General features: G+C 39.6%; 1 protein-coding gene across 1 annotated transcript; it reads right to left on the bottom strand.

The window, feature by feature from the left end:
• Nucleotides 1-1,916: 1,916 nt before the first annotated feature.
• On the bottom strand, nt 1,917-14,000 carry alpk3b (alpha-kinase 3b). Its single transcript, XM_063881223.1, has 14 exons — nt 13,925-14,000; nt 13,481-13,706; nt 11,484-11,605; nt 11,090-11,207; nt 9,480-10,725; nt 5,608-7,705; nt 5,373-5,520; nt 5,129-5,256; nt 4,998-5,033; nt 4,629-4,903; nt 4,337-4,425; nt 4,009-4,226; nt 3,381-3,429; nt 1,917-3,280 (listed from the first exon to the last, which is right to left on the bottom strand). Exons 2-14 carry the CDS (start codon nt 13,606-13,608, stop codon nt 2,962-2,964), a joined length of 4,974 nt encoding a protein of 1,657 aa, XP_063737293.1. The 5' UTR covers nt 13,609-13,706; nt 13,925-14,000; the 3' UTR covers nt 1,917-2,961.
• Between the last annotated feature and the right edge of the window lie 5,187 nt (nt 14,001-19,187).

Below are 19,187 nucleotides of genomic sequence, written 5' to 3'. Positions count from 1 at the left end.
TATGTCCTATTAAATTATATGTCAGTTACTTAGGCGTAAATGTACACACAATATTTCTACAGAGCGGGGACTAACAATTCCTTCATTTACTGCGTCTCATCATGGGTATTAATGCTGAGATTACTGCGAATGATCCAGTCCTCTTTATAACATTCAGTCAGAGCTACTCAGAGCAGCAGGAAGAGCTGTGCCAGTGCATTTTTTCTCTTTAATTTCCACACTTGCTCATAATTATTTCTCGAGCGCCTTGCATGAAACTCATTCAGATTAAGGTATTTCTCATTGTCTGACGTTACTCCTCTCAGAAAAATTGGATTTTTCTAACAGACGAAAATACTGCCAATGTGATGAGATTTGATCTTACAAAGTGAACATGGTGCGGTGCGAGAGGGTACAAGTTAATTTTCTAAATGAAATAATTTTCCACATATTTTGCCACTCAGGTATGGATTACCCTTTGCGTATTCTATTTATACTTTTATTTTCTTGTCACTTTTTTTATAACAAAGAACTTTACCCATATATTATTCCTGTTTGTTCATCATTGCCCCATGCTTATCAGAGAGTAAATGTTTAAACTCCAACGTGACCACTAACAGTAGGTGGCAGGAGTGGCTTGTATAGGACCAATCTTTTCCATTGTGTAACCACACTTCAGTTACTTGACATCATCCAGTTGTCATGCGAAATACGTAGCCTGTACCCACATTTTCTGAGTAGAGTCATGAATGGAGTGCATCAGGTGTGGACACTAATGTAATGAAGATGAATAAATGAATGACACATGTGGGCCGGATTTATATTTTAAAAATGGATATCAAGAGAAGAATGTTCCCTTTACTTAATATTCAATAAATCCACTAAAAAGTCTGTGAATGCAATTTCAGATGAATATCATTCACAGGCCTTGAGGGAATTGTGTTGCTATAGGGCAGCTATAAGGGCATACATTTAAAGGAAAGGGCTTCTTTTATGTGGCAGTGCTTCTATTTTTGTCCTGCTGCCAACACGTGTCACACATATCTTACAGATACAACAAAAAGATAGCATGTTAGTCTAGAAATATAGACCAGCCATGTAACTGCTGTCTGCTCTTCCTACTGTTGACAGCATGTGACCCTCTCATGCTTCTGGACAACATCAGAAGTGACACTAAGTGAACTTTTATTTGTTAAGCGTACAATAAGCTTACCGGCTCAGGTCACACTTGTGCGTGAGGCTACCGCTTACATAAACGATGAGTCACTAATGACTGGGAATCACAAATGATTATCATGATGAAGTTAGCCTTTCACTCTGTAAACACACACTGGTTGCGGGCAACACTTCCTTCTCTATTATATGTGAAGGAATCTGATTTGCCCCTGAGTGGTAACTCTCATAAGCATGCAATGGCTAAAGTTTTTTTTTTTTTAAATGTGACACAATGTCATTTTAGATGTCTATAAGAGTCTACAGCATAAAGTGATGTATCCAGTAGTGTCTTTACTTTAAATCTATATTGTTCTATCTTCAAATCATTTAAAAACAGGGATTCTTGATGTGGACACAAGAGTAATTTGGTGACTTTTCGTTTTCTTTTTGTACTCTTTTTTCATAAATTGACTAAAGGAATCAACCTGCAATCCTTTGCATAGAAAAGCTATAAATAACAGGTGAATGTCAGAAAGAAATGAGTCCTCTCAGATAAGAGGAGTCACAGAGATAACACCGGGGTATCTTTTTAGACGATTTATGATAATGAGTGACTGCTGATGTCAGATAGACTGAGTGGCTTTCATTACAGTGATTCAGCCCACTCAATAATATGCTAATATCTATTAAGAGTGACACTCATACATTTAAAAAGCACGTCATGCACTATCAAAGCGTATTCAAACGTACAAGTCATAATCAATCAAATTCAATCATTTTCTTTTTTTCATTTCTTTTATTTTATTTAACAGCCTGTTGCATTCAAAAGTGCAGTTTCTGAAAAAGCAGTGCAATGTAGAACAGCAAGTAAACAGGACAGGTTACAATATAAAACCACAGCACCATTTGCCACTGTACAACAGTGTCAGGTAAAGCTACATTTTGCTTGCTCTGTATCTGTTCTATAGTTACTTAAGATGACATAATAACTGCCCTACAGTCTCACAAAGGTGACTACAAAAGTGATTGTGCTTGAACATTTTAAAAAAATACACATGTAATGCCACTTCAAAATGTTTTTCTTGCACATCCATTTAGTACAAATACAGTGACCTGAGACTGGGATTCACAATCTGTGACCTACAATGGTACATGGATTGATGAATACAAAACCCAGGAAAGCTACTACTTGCTGCTGCACTGTAGATTGAGTTTCAACCCTAGGATTGGCTGAAGGATACAATAAATAAACACCACAACTTGTGAGGGCATCAATCCACACTAAGTGATAATGGCCAGGAATGGTGGCTGGTAAAATTAAATATTTAAGTCATTAATCTTTTCCTGGTATCTGACGTTTTTCTCTTTGGCGGTGTGGGCGGCATTAACTCAGTTGGTAGGGACTTGGCTTCTGAAACCGGAGGGTCGCCAGTTCAAGTCCTGCAAAGGACCGACTGGGGAGTGTGGATGGTACTTCAAGAGATCCCAGTTCATCTCCAGGGCACTGTCGAGGTGCTCTTGAGCAAGACATCGGCAGCCCACATGGATCCCCGGGCGGTGTAGTAGAAGGTACCTACTGCTCCTTGTACTTCTTCAATCGGGTAAATGCATAGACAAAACATCACTCTATGTGCGGTGTACATGTGCGTGACGGTAAAAAAATAAGATGTGGTTTGCATCCTCCATTTCCATTACAGCCTTTTGTCTGTCTCTATGTTCGTCCTGGGCTGGATTCAATCACGTTTGTCAGTACTTCATCGCGGAGAAAAAAGATGTCAAGTGATCAATGAGAAAATGTGTGACTCATTCTGTTTAATTGAGAGATAATTACTCTTCCACCTTAACAGCTTTGGGCGGATCAGCAGCTTTTTGTTTAGTTGGGGTATTCCTTCCATCTTGCTCAGTCTTCCGGGGCAGTCTGGGGCTGCCAGCAGCTTTCCGGCCTGTCTGAGGGCTGTTGGAGCCACCGGCCAGTTTGCGTTGAAGTAACGGACTCTTGGAGCCTTTGGGCTTGGTTGGCGTCAATAAAGAGTCCATGATCTTTAGTGACCTCAGGCTCAGCAGACCACAGAAATAGTTACACTGGTGCTGGGAGACAAACTGCTCAAAAACTTTGGGATTCCCTTCGACAGACAGACCATGATGCCTGCAGTGACACACAACAGAGACAAATGTTACAGTCGTGAACAGGGTGAATGTAAATTACCTATAAACACAGCATCAATCAGAGAGAAAAAAAAACATACCCTGTTGATTTGATTGAAATTCCAACGTTGGTGATCTTGGTGTCAACACCTGCAAAACAACAACAACCCGCAATTACTTTATTTTTCAGTTTTTTGACAAATGTGACAGACGTGAAGCATGAATTTTTACAGAGTTAACTCACTCACACTTTTTTTAAATACAAGTTATGCCATGATTGAAACGTCTGCACTTAGGGGGATGGAGGCGGCGAGTTCATGTAGAACAGACATTATATCAGAGTCTATAGTAAACAACACATGTTAGAGAATATATTGCTGCTTAACAAATCCGGTGTAATGGAGGTGTTAAATAATCCCATGCCTCTGTGAGAAGGTAACATCTTAAGATCAGTACAAACATGTTTAGCCCACATATTTCCCTCTTCTGACAATATTTATGGTAAGGTGATTAATCCTTTAATCAATTTGTACACTTTGTATGTTCACTGCCTCTTCAGTTCAATATGATGCGTATTGTAACTGAACTTGGTAAATGTTTGTTGTGTTGTGTGTTGAATTAGGAAGTTAATAAAGGAGGTGGTCTCAAAGGGTTGTCAACTTCTTGAATACGTGAGCCAAAAAAGGGAAGAACTTCACATTGCCCAGTTAAATTCAGGGGTCAGCCTACCTTCAATCCGAGAGATTAGCAGATGGCCGCTGGTCCATTGAAAGATCCAGTGCTGCAGGGCACAGCACTTCTGCCCCGCCTCAGAGCCAGACTTTGTGTCTAATCTGCCTGCATCATCCAGGACAGAGTATTTCTGGTATACTCCTGTCAGGTCAGCCTCCACTTTGGCATAAGGGACTGTGTTTGCTGGTCGGTACATCAGGTAGACTGGGAGCACCCTGTGCGAGAAAGATTGAATGTTTTTTAGAGAGGCCTAATGATCACTGTATTGTGAATAAAACTCAAAAGGATGTTAATGTTTGATGGGGAGTAAACGTATCATACTCACTCAAGTAATGGGCCAAAGTTTTCTATCACTCTTGCCTCTGCCGAGAAGATTTTGCAATATTCACGAGCAAGGTTCTGAATTTTACACTCCTGTATTCAGCACATTGGAGAATAGCCAGTAAAATAAATGTAATGAACATCAGCATGTTTATTTAATCTATATTCTGCCTCTGTAATCCTATGTGGGTGGCAAGAATGACATCAGACTGATTTATTTTAATGCTTGATTTGTCAGTTCATCAAATTCAAAATATTAAAAAATACATTTAAAAAGTAACATTTTTTTGACATACCTGCTTGACGATGTCCAGGTTCCTGTCGATAAGGCAGCTTTCTGCTTTCCCTCCATAGGCGATAGGGTTGAGCCCTTTAATGATACATGTGTTCCCAGACTCGAACACAGGCTCCAGACCATAGATGACTTTTGCCCTCCAGACTTTATGAGAACAGCCTTTACCAATACGAGATTCCTGCATCATTATACGGCCAAAGAATTTGTTACCCCAGGAGCCAGAATCAGCCACACCCTTGCTGAATATCATGGGCGTCATTTCAATTTCTTCACCAACTGCATAGAAACAAATATAAGAATGTCAGTCAGGAAAGCATTTGGGCTCTGACGCAGGAAAAACATGATCCAGACATGTAAAATCTCCTCTTACCACCAAGGTCCTCACGTAGGGACATTCCAGCCAGGACTGCAATACAGTGAGAACGGACACAGCATGAGACCAGGCCAAGAAGTGTAAGGAAACCTTTTCATTTTTTGCAAATATAAGCCAAAAGTACACACCGTCAGCACTAAGCAGAAAGTCTGTTGTGTCGGTCCCATACTCATTTGTGATTGTGCAACCGTAAACACCAGAGTCTATGCATGATGCCTGTACAATGGCAAGATTGACCTGGGTTTCATCCCCTGCACTGAGAAAAAAACGAACGCTATTATTCTAGCCAAGACTAGTCAATTAAATCAACACAAAAACAGCATCATTCAAGAAGTAATACATTTCTAAACGTCTCTTAAAATGGAAACTTACTTTCTTTTGATCTGAGCAATCCCCTCCTCATTTTTGTACCATTTGATTGTAGAGTCACCAAGTATGTTGAAGAACTGGCACCACAGTTTCAAGTGTCCCGAGGCGTCTGCGAAGCTTTCACCCCTGATCTTGCGAATAACTTGAGGAGCTGCAGGAAAAAGAGTCACAACATAATTACCATCAAGAAACAGGATCAAATTATACTGAAATGCACTAATTTTGACAGAGATGGTACCTTTGAATGGGTCATGCTTATCCTTCTCTGCAGGTTTCCCATCAGTTTTCTGGGTGTGGATCTCCTCAGTAGGTGGCTGACTTGGTGCTGGCGTCTCAGATACCATCTTCCTCCTGCTCACGAGCGGAGATCGTCTCTCTGCTGGAGGCGTCTGCTCACCAGGTAGCCGAAGCAGAGGTGACCGCCGTGACATGCTTGGAGACGTAGAGAGAGTCACAGGACTTACAGAAAGCCTGTTGCTCTCAGCAGGACCTTCCTTCTTCTGAGTTTGGATATCAACTGGTGCTGTGGCCTCTGAGGCCTCCTCAGATTTAGTCTTGGGCATGAGGATTTTTCGTCTGGCTCCGGAGGCGAGCTCTTGAGGAGTTGCAGAAGGAATGGGAGAAACACAGTCTCTTCTCTTTAATAATGGACTAGCCTGAGGAGTTAAACTGCCCAAGGAGTCAGTCCTCCGAACTGCTTCAACCATAGATTTATCCTGCTGATTAATGTGAATATTATTCTCTTGTGTATCTGTGCCAAGTACACTTTTATTAGGAACTTTTTCTACTCTCTGCAAAGAACAGTTTGTTGTGTTGGGTTCTTCTATTTTTGCTATCAAATTTGATTCAGTAATCATGTTTTTGGTTTGGCTGTTGGATTTAGATTCTGGTGTTAACGTCGGTATAACTCCCATGTCTTTGCTGTCAACAGGTTTATCTTTGGCATTCTCCAAAACTGTTATCGACTCTTCACTACTTGCCTTTGTAGGTGTCACTGCAAGTGGAGTCCCAGTTTCTGGACTCCCAATTCTGGGTGCAAGTCTTTTGGTCAGTTCATCATTAGATGTCGAGAGAGGAAAATCGTGTTTGTCATTTTCACTACCACAAACAGAAACAACAGGGCTTTCTTTCAGAGGAACCAGAGTCAAAGCTGCAGGTTCCTGGCAAATGTCCATAACACCTTCATTACATTTTGTATCAATACCATGAAGACCTGAAGTCTCTTTAGTGATGCCAGTGTCTACAGCAGAGATAAGTGGGGTTGCAGGAGGTTTTTGTAAAGCCTGAAGAGGCGGTGAAAGAGCACCTTGATTTACTTCCTGATCAGATTCATTTAGTAGATTATAAATCTCCATGAGAGTTTCCTTTATGGTTCTGGGAGGTTTATCATCATGTGTCTCACTTTTCCTGTCAGGCATTGACTTCTCTACTTCCTGTTTCCTGTTGTTCTCTTTTATATCCTCACATGTTTCAGTCACAGCTGTAGCTGGATCTTTTAAAACGCTAGCATTGACTGGTATAGTGGTCACTGAATTTGCTAATGTGGCATCAAGAGCTCTTAATTGTGATCGCAGAAGTTCAGCTACAGATATGATTTTTGTTACAGGTTTTTGAATTTCCTGTAAATCTTTCGATTGGAGTTCTGATATATTTACCTTTTCTGGAGTTTTTGTAAGGAGTAGGATCGCAGGCTCAATTATAAATGACTTCAGATTCTGTAATGCTGAACTAGTTTCCTCCGCCATTTTTAATATATGCTCATTCTTCTCTGTTTCTTTATTAGATGCATCCCCAACAGTGACATCAGAGTCTTCATCTGCTGAACCTTTGGGCTTTTCTGTTCCAGTGTGTTCAGTGATATGCGGACTAGGACTTTCAGTCTCCATCTCCTCTATCTTCTCGTTTGGTGGCATGCTGTCAGACTGCGCCAATAACTTACCTGCCTCGTTAAGTTTTACCTTCTCATCAACTTGTATTTCTGTCCCTTCAACTGTTTTTATGGCTGTATCAGCTTGGCTTTGCTCGACGCTGGAAGAAACGTTACACCCTGGGGTGTTCTCACCACCTCCGGGGCTTTGGAAGGGTGACTTCTGTCCGTCTGTAAAAAGGACTGTATGGCTTTCATTTGATCCCCTGGAATGATCCCATGTGTCCTGTGTCATTTTGCCAATTGCTGCTTGAACACCACAGTGCATTGAAGGGGTCTGGATGTCATCTGTCGTGGTCTTTCTTTCTGATGGAGTCTTTTGTGGTTGAGGCACGTCCATCCTGTTTTGTGGAAGCTCAAAGATGACAGGTGCATCATTCCTGTTTCTCTTTGTATGGACCTGTTTAACCTTGGAGAAAATAAAAGCAGAGATATCCATGCTGTAAATACTTATCCCCCGCTATGCAGAACATGGATAAGCACATGTAATTTCATAAACAGCAACAGCGTAACCAACAACAAAAAGAGAATGGAAAGGGAAGACCTTGGAGCACAAAGAAATGTAAAAACCTAAGTGATGAACTACAGACAAGTACATCACCAACATTTGCAATGTTTCCATATCTCTCGTGTTAATTCACAGTGTACATGTTCACATATCAAATGATTTTGACTCCAAATACATATCTAGGACATTCACTTGATTGAGGAAAACTGTACAGTATTGTGCTATATTTAGTATATAATGAAACATAAGCATGATGCACAGCTCTCTTCCATACACCAGAGCCATACACCCATGTTTGTGTAGCGTCATTGAATCTCTTTTTAAATTAGCACGCAAGGTCCCCTGTGTCATATGTCAGTCAAGGATGAGATAAGCCACTGTAACATAAAGCTAAAGGGTCACTATCTTTTATGCCCTTTGTTGATTTAAAAAGCAACTGAAAAAAACATCAACATATTTTAAACAAAAAAATATTGAGCTTTACGTCATTATAAAATTCATTTCAAAATCTGCATCTTTTGCTATTTTCTCATTGTTTTTCTTCCCACGCTTCAATCTAATTCTGGCACTGTGATGCCTTTTCACAAGGTTGCTATTTTATGTTTAAGTGTGGCCAGAAAGGAATGTGAATAATTTTAAGAGGCGCTTCAGCTGTGCAGTGTTTCTTTCTCAACTCCCAATGCTGTCAGTATTCACCCATCAGCTGGAGTAAGGACCATTGCGTAAGCAATGGAAAATAAAGATTTATGATCAAAGGCAAAACAAGTGCTGATGTAGGATGATGCAAAATGACCCTCCATGAGATTGTGTGTTGATAGAATAATAAAGAATTCAATTTAGTCACATGCCCTTGCATCATCAACCAGGTCACCACAACACCTCCATTCACTTTCACTTTGAGTTAGTTGTTGGACATTTAGGGAAATACACTTATTTTTAGGTCAATGCTACTCTTATTTTTAAAAGTATTTTCGAAAATATTAAAGTTTTTTTTATGTACAGGGAGACTTCAGCCAGCAGCTGCTAGCTTAGCCTAGCCTTAGCAGCTGCTGGGACAATGCAATTTAATTCATATAAATGGTAGTTATATGGCACTGAATCTTAACAGAAGTTTTCTCAGGTCCCTCTGCATATATGACAAATCTATCAAACCCTCTCAAGCTCACAAACCACGGTACAAAAACAAAAACGACTGTCTGACACAGCCAGGCTAGCTGTCTCCACATTTCTAGTAATTATGCTAAGTTAAGCTAGCTGCTGTTAGCTGCTAGCTAATGCTTTAGATTTAACGGACAAAACATTATCAAATTTAATTTAGCTGATGCTCTCATCCAAAGCAACTTTCAAATTATTTATAATTTCATCTTATTCTATGCAAGAAAGCAACCATATTTCCCAAAATGTCAACATATTAAATAAGAGAAATCAGCTTATCCATGTTTAAAACATGTCCTATATCCTAAGAAATGCTGCAACCTTCAGACCTTTCAATAACAATATCAATTGCACCACATTACCTGTTGCAACTGTCAACATGTGCGTCATTTAATTCTTGTCACACAGCAGGGCATATTTGTAAAAGCTATAAATAGCTCCGGGACGCTTGTGTTACTGATGAGGCCTGTGTTGGCAGCACAAAGCTCACTCATGAGCTCATGCAAAAAGCCTCACTCACCTCATTCAGCTGTGCTGGCTGAGGCACAGACATATTTTTCTGGCAGGGGCCTGTTTCCTTCGGAGACAGCTTATCTCCAGCCTGCTCACATGGGCGCTGAGGTGAAGCAGACGTGCTTTCACACAGTGCGTTTATGGCCTCAACCTCTTTGTGTGCTAAAGATCCAGCACTGGAAGTGTTTGACTTCTTGTCAACATCCATGACTGATTGATTATCTATTTTAGACATATTCCCCTTCAATACGTTTCGATGTTTACGGGGAGGTGCTTTAGGACTTGACTGTCTCTGTTTTGAGTCGATGGGAGGAATTTGCTTTTGCATTTCTAATATTTTTTCTGGATTTTTGCGTCCAGCTTCCTTCTCAAGCTTTGCATCTTTTTTCCCTTTAGTTTCTGACATATTGTGACTTGTAGAAGTAGGAGCAGCTGGAGGTACAGAGGCAGTAAGCTGTTCCTTCTTTTGAAGACACAGCTGTTCCTTCTTTGAAGGCACAGCTACCTCAACATGTACACTTTCATTCTTTGAAGGCCTTTCAGCAAGCAATACTTCCTCTGATTTCTGATGTCTCTGTGTCATCTTTCTAGGGACTGAATCCACAACTGATGGACTAACAATGTTTTCTACTTCCATTAACTCGTCTGAATTCCCCTTAAACTGCACGGACTCTGTGCAGGCCAGAACTACAGGGGATATGTTCTCCTGTTTTGTGGTTCTCTCCTCAGGTGCCTGCTCTTCTGGTTCAGTGTTGGAAATTTTAATCTTCTTCCTGACAAAGGGAATTTTTGGTTGCTGTGCAGTAAAACTCCCACTCTTGTTACCGTTTTCACTGATGGTCTGTCCTTTAGTTGCAGCAGAAACTGTTCCATTAGTGATGGGGACTGATTTTTCCTCCATCTCCTTCACCGTTGCCTCCTGTAACCTGGCCTCAGTCTGTTCCGTTATAGCCTGTTTGCTCTCCTCATTGCCCTCTTCCTCCATGGAACTTGGCGTGCTGAGAAAGGCTTCCATTGTGGAGCGGCGCTTCCTCAGTGTACGATCTGGACTGATGGTTCGAAGCGGCTCCTGGTTTTCTTTACCTTCTGTTTCCTTGCTTTTGATGTCAGCCTTTTGCTTGACCTTGGCAAAGTAGCGCTGGTGGATCTTGTACTCGTTCATTTCGCCCACCTCCAGAACCCCCGAGCAGGACACAATACCTTTGGTGTTGCTGGCTGAGGTCTGGTATATAGCTGCATCCTCCACAGTGCAACTGCAAAGAAAAGCCAATTTAAGTTGTCTTACATTGAGCAATTTGGTCCCTGCAAAAAAGCAAAGTAAACATGCTTACAAGGTAAAACTGCAACAACAGGGGATAAGTTCTTTATTAAAAAGCTTATTAAATTTGGGGAAGACTTATTCATCACAGAAAATAAAGATAAAACACTATGTGCTATTTGCTACAAACTTTTCTTTCCAATGAGGGCCCTCTCTTTTCAATATATAAGGTTACAGTGAATTATATTTTCACACAAATCTTAACAGCCACTATGCACTCTTTTACATTTGTTTATTTAAAGAGTTGGTTCAGGTTAATACAGTTTTGATATGAAGTAAGTGTTTCAAAACATACTTACTTGTAAATGTGCAAAGAATAGTTTTTTCCATTGCGGAATATTTCATATTTAGGCAGTCCACAGTATCTGTCTAACTGCACATCATCCTTGTACCAAGTTATTTGAGGAGTAGGGTTTCCTGAAAAAACAAAAACAAGGAATTAAACAAATTCTTTCTAAAAAATGTCAATAAACTAAATATGTAGCAGTTTAGTTTACATTGCTTTCAATGCGGTCTAAATCAAGAACAAACATGTCTTGGAAATTTTCCAGGTGCTACATGTGAATGAAACAATGTGCAGATAGAGGATTACAATATTGTTGTTGTATTATTGTAGGTTCCTGTTTCATATTCTAGAATATGAACATGTGGTATATAATGTCTTGCAAAGTCTTAGAGTGAAGCTGTGTTTACCTGTAACCACACAAGAGAACTTCACATTGCTATTCTCCGACACAGCTTTCGACTTTAGGGTTAATTCAAAGGAGGGCTGTGTTTCCTCAGTTAGCTGTGCCATCATACTGCAGAGCGTGCTCCTGTGAAAGACAAAAGAGCTGGTCAGTAAAGTTGTAATTCTGTTTCTGTCATGTTAATATTATAACCCACATCTTTGATTATTGTTTTGTGTTTTGTTTTTTTGATATTCAGACTTAAGGTCAAAAGTATTGGTTGGAGTGATATGTGAGGTTGTCTGCAGAAAAACTTGCAGTACTTCCGAAATATATTTAAGGATCAAATAAGTCAAAACATTTAAAAATATATTTCTAAATGAACATGCAACATGTCACGTCACCTGTAGTCCAAAAAAGGATGATAATAAATGTTTTGAGGCACTTCGCAAGAGCATTCAAATTTTGGATTGGGAAAATTGTGGTTAAAGCCTTGTGGAGCTAGGTTATTATGAGTGAGCATTATTAAAAGACAACAAAACAGATTTGATATTCTCATTGTATTTATCCTTCTGGAGATATAAATCCCCACCCTGCTAATGGTAGTTTTATTTATCTAAAGAAGTGCTGACCAATGTGTACATTTATGCCTAAAATCACATCCATAACAAAAACTTAGATTTGTCTTAAATAAATATTGAGTGATTCTAAGTCAACAAAAAAGTGGCATATCTTACACAACATGGCAGAAGAAAAAACAAGGGAACTCCCTCTCTAGTTCAATAAAACTGTGTGGCGTGTCCTTAAAGAGTTCCACTAATATGATATTAATTATAAAAATTAAACAGATCACATACATAGAATGATTCAAGAATATTTAGCCATCACGGCATATCTAAATGTGTGAGAAACGTCACAAACATATACACATATTAATTAATGTTGGCTTGCATGCCTATTATAAGAGCTTTATCGTGCTGCTTGTATACAGGACGTGCAGTTGATCCATGTCTGGTGTTGACATCCAGTTCCTTGATGGGTCATTGCACAATTAACCGTTGCACTTCATTGCGTGTTTCTCGTGATTATGCAAACAAAACAAGACAGTAATACTGAATACTGCCACACTTAAAGAATATACCACGCATGAGGCATGGGCTTCATAATTACTGTTGTTTATTTTGTTGGAAATGTAATGCTACGAATAAAAATACGACAGGAATTTAGATTGACAAGAATACTGGAAACAGACCCCTGTCCATTACCTTAAAATAATTATCATGTATAATTTTCCAGTGATATAACACTCCCAATTGTTGTGTAGTAAATGACACAAGTAGTCGTATTAATAGTCTTAGTAATAGTCTAGTTATCTATATTTTTCGAGAAGCCAATAATTTTGCACATTATCTGTCTCCTAAATACGACACGATAATACTTTAATGGTCAGATCACGTTTGAAATTTGACTTGCATCACAGCAGCTCAAATTGCAAAATCAAAACGGACAAATATCAAGACACAATACATTAAAAACAAACATTTAACTTAAAATCACAATCAATGAGAGAAACATGCTTTAAGACCCTTTAGCGTACAAAATAGCTTGAGGCAAAGAGTATAAAGGGTCAAATCTGAACAGTATAGACCAATTTTTGTGTTGTTCATAATTACGCTGGAAATATTACTGTAACTGCTGCCTGTGTCAGTGGCTAGAAGGAAAAATATTATTATTATTAACTCAAAAGACTGCTTATAACCTATTCCTATGAGCTGAGCTACCATTAAAAAGGTAAACTTGAAGGTCAACACATCTTGTTCCATGAACTAATCTTTCCATGCAGAAGCTGCTGTTAGTGCTTGATGTGAAATGGGGCCCTTGGTGCATAACTGAGATGCTGTTCTTAATCAACAGTTTATTTAAACTCTAGTGACCATGGCAACAAACAAAATAATAATATGGCACACAGGTCCATGTCAAGTCTTGAAGTACATGGTCGCTAAGTTGATTTTCAACCGGTACCTGTTCTCCGGCCTCACGTTAGAGATGTAGCTGCAGCCATTAGGACGGCTATTCCCTCTCGTTTCCTCCCCACTGCTGGATCTTCCACTGCCAAAAGAAGAGCGTGCTGTCGTCCGTCGCGAGCCCATTTTCCACGAGATAAAGAAGCACTCAGGGGGGGTAAAAAAGTTCTCCAAGAAAAAGAAAAGTTTGGGTTGTCCCTTATTTATTTGCCTTCCACAGAGAGCTGAAAGAGAACAAAGAGTGAAAACATTAACACGTTTACATTGACACACAACGAACAGAAAGTTATATTAAATAAAGTAGTATTCGATCTTTTTTTAAAAAGCTTTGAGGATGAAAACACAAACATCAGCAAGTGATGCTCTCTCTTTTTTACATGCTGTCCTATAAAGTATTTACATAGTTAGTTATACACAAGTTAGTTTTGTTCAGTAAACTCACCATTGACAAGTTTCTCTCCCTCCTTTGACAGATACCCCACAGCTCTGACTTAAGGCACTGCAATTTCCAATCAAACATGAGCATGCGTAGGCTGCCGGACTATTTATAGTTGGCCTGCAAATAGGCACAGGAGCACATCAGCCTTTCAAAAACTTTTTCTAATCACCATTTCATAAAAAAGCAAACAGTGTTACAGCACAAAAAAAATAAAAATAAAATAACATGTAAAGGTCTGTAAGAGGAACAATTTTCAATGAAGGCAAAAAATAGAAAATGTAAAACACAAGGTCATTCAAGGTTTGTTTGTTCCCCAAATTGGAGGAGAGGATTTAAAAACAGGGGGAAGGGGTTTTTTCTTTTGTTTTCGAATGATCACATGCCTTCAGTATACTTGGGTTCAGTGATTAGCTGCTTTTGTACTCCAACTTTTTAGTTTTATTTACTGGCTGTTATAAAAAAACACATGAGTCATTTTGGAAAATGTTGCATTCATTCTTGATTTCCCTCATATGAGCAGTGCATGTGACTTTTACCTCTATTTGCACCTTTCTTTCCCCTTTGTTCTTTAGCATTATGTCATTTTCAAACAGATAAATGATGTTGAAGTTGAAGGTATGTTTGCATAATATAACATGAGATGCAGCCTACCAAGCTCTGGCATGCATTGTCCACTGAGCGACAATTGCATTAGATCCCCAGAGGAAAAGCAGTAGGAATAGAACAGCCTTATATAGGCAGATCCCACTGACTGCCAAAGAGCTATGGGTTCTTATCTTAACACAAGCACGCACACACACACACACACACACACACACACACACACACACACACACACACACACACACACACACACACACACACACACACACACACACACACACACACACACACACACACACACACACACACACACACACACACACACACACACACACACACACACACACACACATGTAATAATGATTAGCAACTTAATTAGGTACATTTCTGTTTCTTATCAAACAAATCAAAATCAGTGAAAAGTCAAATTAAGACCTAAAATCCTCAGAATTAACCTTTATTATTATTATTGCTATTATTATGTTTTAATCTTGAACCTATTTCGTGCATGGTAAACAAACTGCAAACATTTCTCTTTGAACTGATAGTAAATGACTCTACTAGCATAAATTACGACTTCCTGAGTGTGTTCCCCCTAAATCAAGTTCAGAGATATCAAGTCAAATCTTCTCTCGTTACATTCACTCGTCATATTACACATGCCGATGTGACTTCTGTTTAGCTATTTAGATGTTTTATTCCATCCATCTCCGTACGGTCCACAGTAGCTCCCCACACTTTCCACTTTTCTTGCCAGGGAGGTGACAAACTCAACTTTAATGACCAAGATTAAATGAAGAATTTTATTTCAAAACAAGAGAATATTTATGTCCTCTTATGTTATGTGCGTTGAGGCAGGTATCCTAACGTTCCTGTTTATCAACCGCTTCGATGTCTCTTTGCAACATAGAGAAGTTACAAAAGTCAAATAGGCCTGATTTATCTTTAAGTCCCGTAAAACAGTACGGCATTTCATGATGGATTACTTAACATATTCTCATAAACACACTGCTGTGAAAGACATCACGTGTGTTAGTGTGTGTGTGTGTGTGTGTGTGTGTGTGTGTGTGTGTGTGTGTGTGTGTGTGTGTGTGTGTGTGTGTGTGTGTGTGTGTGTGTGTTTGCCAGTCCTTGGGGGGCTAGAGAACACAGTTGCCTCAGCAGGGTCGGGGTAGTCTGGACAGGGTGTGTACAGAGAGATCAAAGCACAGCGGGGTGTGGAAACACTACAGAGAACGACTCCGTCACGTGGCTATTTTCAACAGTGAATCCTCCTTAAGCATGTGGCTCGCCTGCCGAGGGGTTTCCTAATGTTGAACCATATTTAGGAGAATACAGAAATATGTGCACTTAAATTGGCAGAATCTGACTAAGAAAAAGAAAAAAGGACTAATGAAAACAAAATATTCTTCATTCAATTCTTCTTTGCATTTCAGTTGCTAAAATAAGAATGGCCATGAAAAACCGTTTGAAGAAATTCTTTTTTTCTATTATCAAGTCTCTTTAAATAGGCCCCTTGGGACTCATTGCCCCCTTCCCTCCACTCACTCAGGCGCCTTATCTTAGGCCTTTTTCCTAAGCCCCCTCCCAAGAATATAGGCAGCTTTTTAAGAAATTCTGTAACTTATAGTGTTAATTTAAATAGACATTCATTTTTTGTTAGATAATGTTGGGTATCACTGTTTGTGATTGATATGAGTGCCAGTTGAAGAACAATCCTCTTATCACCTTTATTACTGCCACTTGGTCACTTTAAGATTTTAAGATGCAGTTCATGTCTATGTTGTGTGTTGTCTTACATGACAGAGACCAAAGACACATTTCAATTGTATGCAATCATAATGAACAATAAAGTAATTCAATCTGAATTGATGACATCCAAATCAGAGAGACAGAGAGAGAAAAAGAGAGATGGACATGGCTCTCTTAATCTCTTAAAGAAATACACACAAATAAGCTGTTTCACAATGAGATAACCCCACAAATATTAAATAATAACTTCAAGAAAAAGACACTGCAGCGGATAACTAGCTAGGTCAAGCTAGGACAAGCTAACACAGTTAACCAGGCAGGTAGGCAGCCCACAACTACTTGAAAAATAAAAAAATAACCACCAAACATTAACCAAAGACTGAAAACAGTAACTTATACAGCATCAAATCTGCTATCTGACTTGCCTGCTAAGTAGCGTGCTAAGCAACAACAAAAAAGAGCACCATGGCTCAACAACAGTTAGGAATAATCTTGCGGTAAAAAGGGCAGTAAAAAGTGCAAAAGCTTTTAAAGTGAAACTTCTAAGGAGATAACCCAGAGACATCCACATGTAGCTTTTCATAGCTTTGCCACTTTTTATGCCCCCTTTCCCTAAAATAAATCCTTACGTCAAAGATTCAACGGTTCATGTCCAAGTCTGAATTCACCTGGGGTCTTTGGGGGCAGGATTTCAACATTGGGTATGCCCATTGCCTCATGCTTAGCTATGTATAGAGCCTTTTAAAATCCTGTTGTGGCTTAGTCTGGCAGATTTATGAGGCTACAGATGATGCTCACTGAGATCACAACCTGTGGCTTTGTTGATACCATTATCGGTCTTTTGCCAACATAATTGTTCACTGTCAGAAAAACAAGGGTGTCACTGTGGGGCAAATGTAAATTGTTATAATCAGTCATTAGAGCCAGAGTGGTAATGGGTAAGCCCACACCTACCGGACTGTTGTTGAGGAAGTGTGAAGAGATGTGTGTGAGTGTGTCTGTGTGTGTTGGAGAGGAGATAACGACAGACCCAAAGGTATTAAGCAGGTTGGACAACTGTCAGCTCTTCAGTTTCACCGCGGCATTTATTTATCAGCCCCATAGAAGTCTAATAAATAGTGACCTTTCAGCATGTGCTCATGAACCGTTCACTCACAACATCCTCTTGTCCGCCTCACTATCTCCATTTACAATGTAATTCTACGGCTAAATTAGAAAAATGTGTTTTTCACAATACAGGCAGATTCAGAAAACACAGCGTTCAGCCGCCAGTAAAAAACATTATGCCCTTCACTCGCACACAATGTCAGTTGAAATGAATGTCAATGTAGTTCAACGTTTCTGTGCAATTAAACATTTGCATCATTTTTGTTATGATCAGGTGCTGAATGTGACTCATCACCAGGTAAAGTGGCCGTAAAACAGGTACTGGTGTTCTGATGAGCTCTTCGAGGGTTGCCATTTAAGCATGAAATCAAACTTGAAAATACAGAAATGTCCACTGGTGGCTGGGTATAGTTTAAAACTTTATGAAAGCAATACCAAAACCAGTTTCCATTTACAATAGAGTAGCTTTCTTCATTTGATACCTCGAGAATGAAAGCATTCAGTTGCGTAAAATGTCACCACCACTTCTCAAGTGTTGAAATTATGGAAATGTAGTATACAATACTGTAAAATGTAGGTTTTTTTGGGTAGGGTCAATTTAAACATGTTGTAGCTACCGCTGTAATGAGTCAATCAAACTTTGCAATAAATCCAAAAATGCTACAAGTGATTGGCAGCGCGCAAAAACCATTCAAATACAGACTTTTTTTTTTAGACCTGGATACAAAAAGGATCATATGCAGGTTTCCCTTGACTGCAGAAGATCCAATAATACTTGGTAAGGGTTTATTTTGGTCGATACTTTGAGGTATCAAATACTGATATCCAGTCCTATCTGCGGTCGTGGTGATGTTCAGAAAATGCTTTATGAGGTGATGAACTAATTGAGTGAGTACCAGCCATTACTGAGAGTGTGCTGTTGGCTAATCTAGCATTATTTGTTAATGAATGCTCCTCATGAACCTGCCATCTTATCAAGGCCAGAAGTTTGTAAACACTAAAAGATGTATTTTTATCTCCAATCTAGCAAACTTGATAGTGTAAAAAGTGTGAATTATCTGTTTAATGTTGCCGCTCGTGAAGCAGATAAACTCCTGAAATAAATCACTACTATTTAAGCGCCATGAAACGGCAGCTGCCTGGGAACATGCTGTTCAAATCTAACTGGGATCATACGGCACCGAGATCCAAGATGGTGTGAGAGGTGAGGTGTCAACACGAAGGGGCACACCGGAGGGCAAACAGCGGTGGAGGAGCTTATAAAAGGGATTTTGATCACAAAATAATTCACTTTTCATGGACTTGGGACAACTTAACCTTTTTACAGCATGGACGTTGTAGAATGCTTTCTAGTATACTGACTTTAAGACCATTGTCTCTGAAAAATATCAAATAAATTTATATATAATGAATTAGGGGTTTTAAGTTCAGACCTGTTATTTGGGAGTTTATTGGCAGGGTGGCACCGTGCCAAGTGTACCCCCACATGCATGCCAGTTGGACAGCAGCTTGTTTTGATGTTTGACAGGTCTCTGTGGAAACCGAGCTTGGCTTTGTACAGCCGTCTGGCCCGATGCTGAGGCTGTGACATCATCTTCTGGATATTCACACCAGTGTCAGCTCCAAGGAAGCAGAAATAAGAGACGACTTGACCTCCGAGGACAGCTGTGTGTGCACCACACACTCGCACACAACACACACACACGCATTATGACTGATCACATTGCCTTCAGCCAATCCAAAGCACAGACTGTAAACATACAGTATGTTGCCTATATTGACTAATGAGCCTTGGTTAACGTTG

Source organism: Eleginops maclovinus, chromosome 4 (assembly GCF_036324505.1).
Source record: "Eleginops maclovinus isolate JMC-PN-2008 ecotype Puerto Natales chromosome 4, JC_Emac_rtc_rv5, whole genome shotgun sequence".
In the NCBI taxonomy this organism is placed as follows: domain Eukaryota; kingdom Metazoa; phylum Chordata; class Actinopteri; order Perciformes; family Eleginopidae; genus Eleginops; species Eleginops maclovinus.
The sequence above is the reverse complement of the archived record's forward strand: the minus strand, read 5'-3'. Positions and strand labels throughout refer to the sequence as shown.

What these genes read in the sequence shown, in the direction of transcription:
- alpk3b (XM_063881223.1), bottom strand. Translation starts at nt 13,608, where the DNA reads ATGGGCTCGCGACGGACGACAGCACGCTCTTCTTTTGGCAGTGGAAGA. An exon ending in CCTACGTGAGGACCTTGGTG is followed by an intron (nt 4,904 to 4,997) that starts GTAAGAGGAGAT and finishes GTTTCTATGCAG; the next exon opens with TTGGTGAAGAAATTGAAATG. An exon ending in GCTAATCTCTCGGATTGAAG is followed by an intron (nt 3,430 to 4,008) that starts GTAGGCTGACCC and finishes GTTGTTTTGCAG; the next exon opens with GTGTTGACACCAAGATCACC.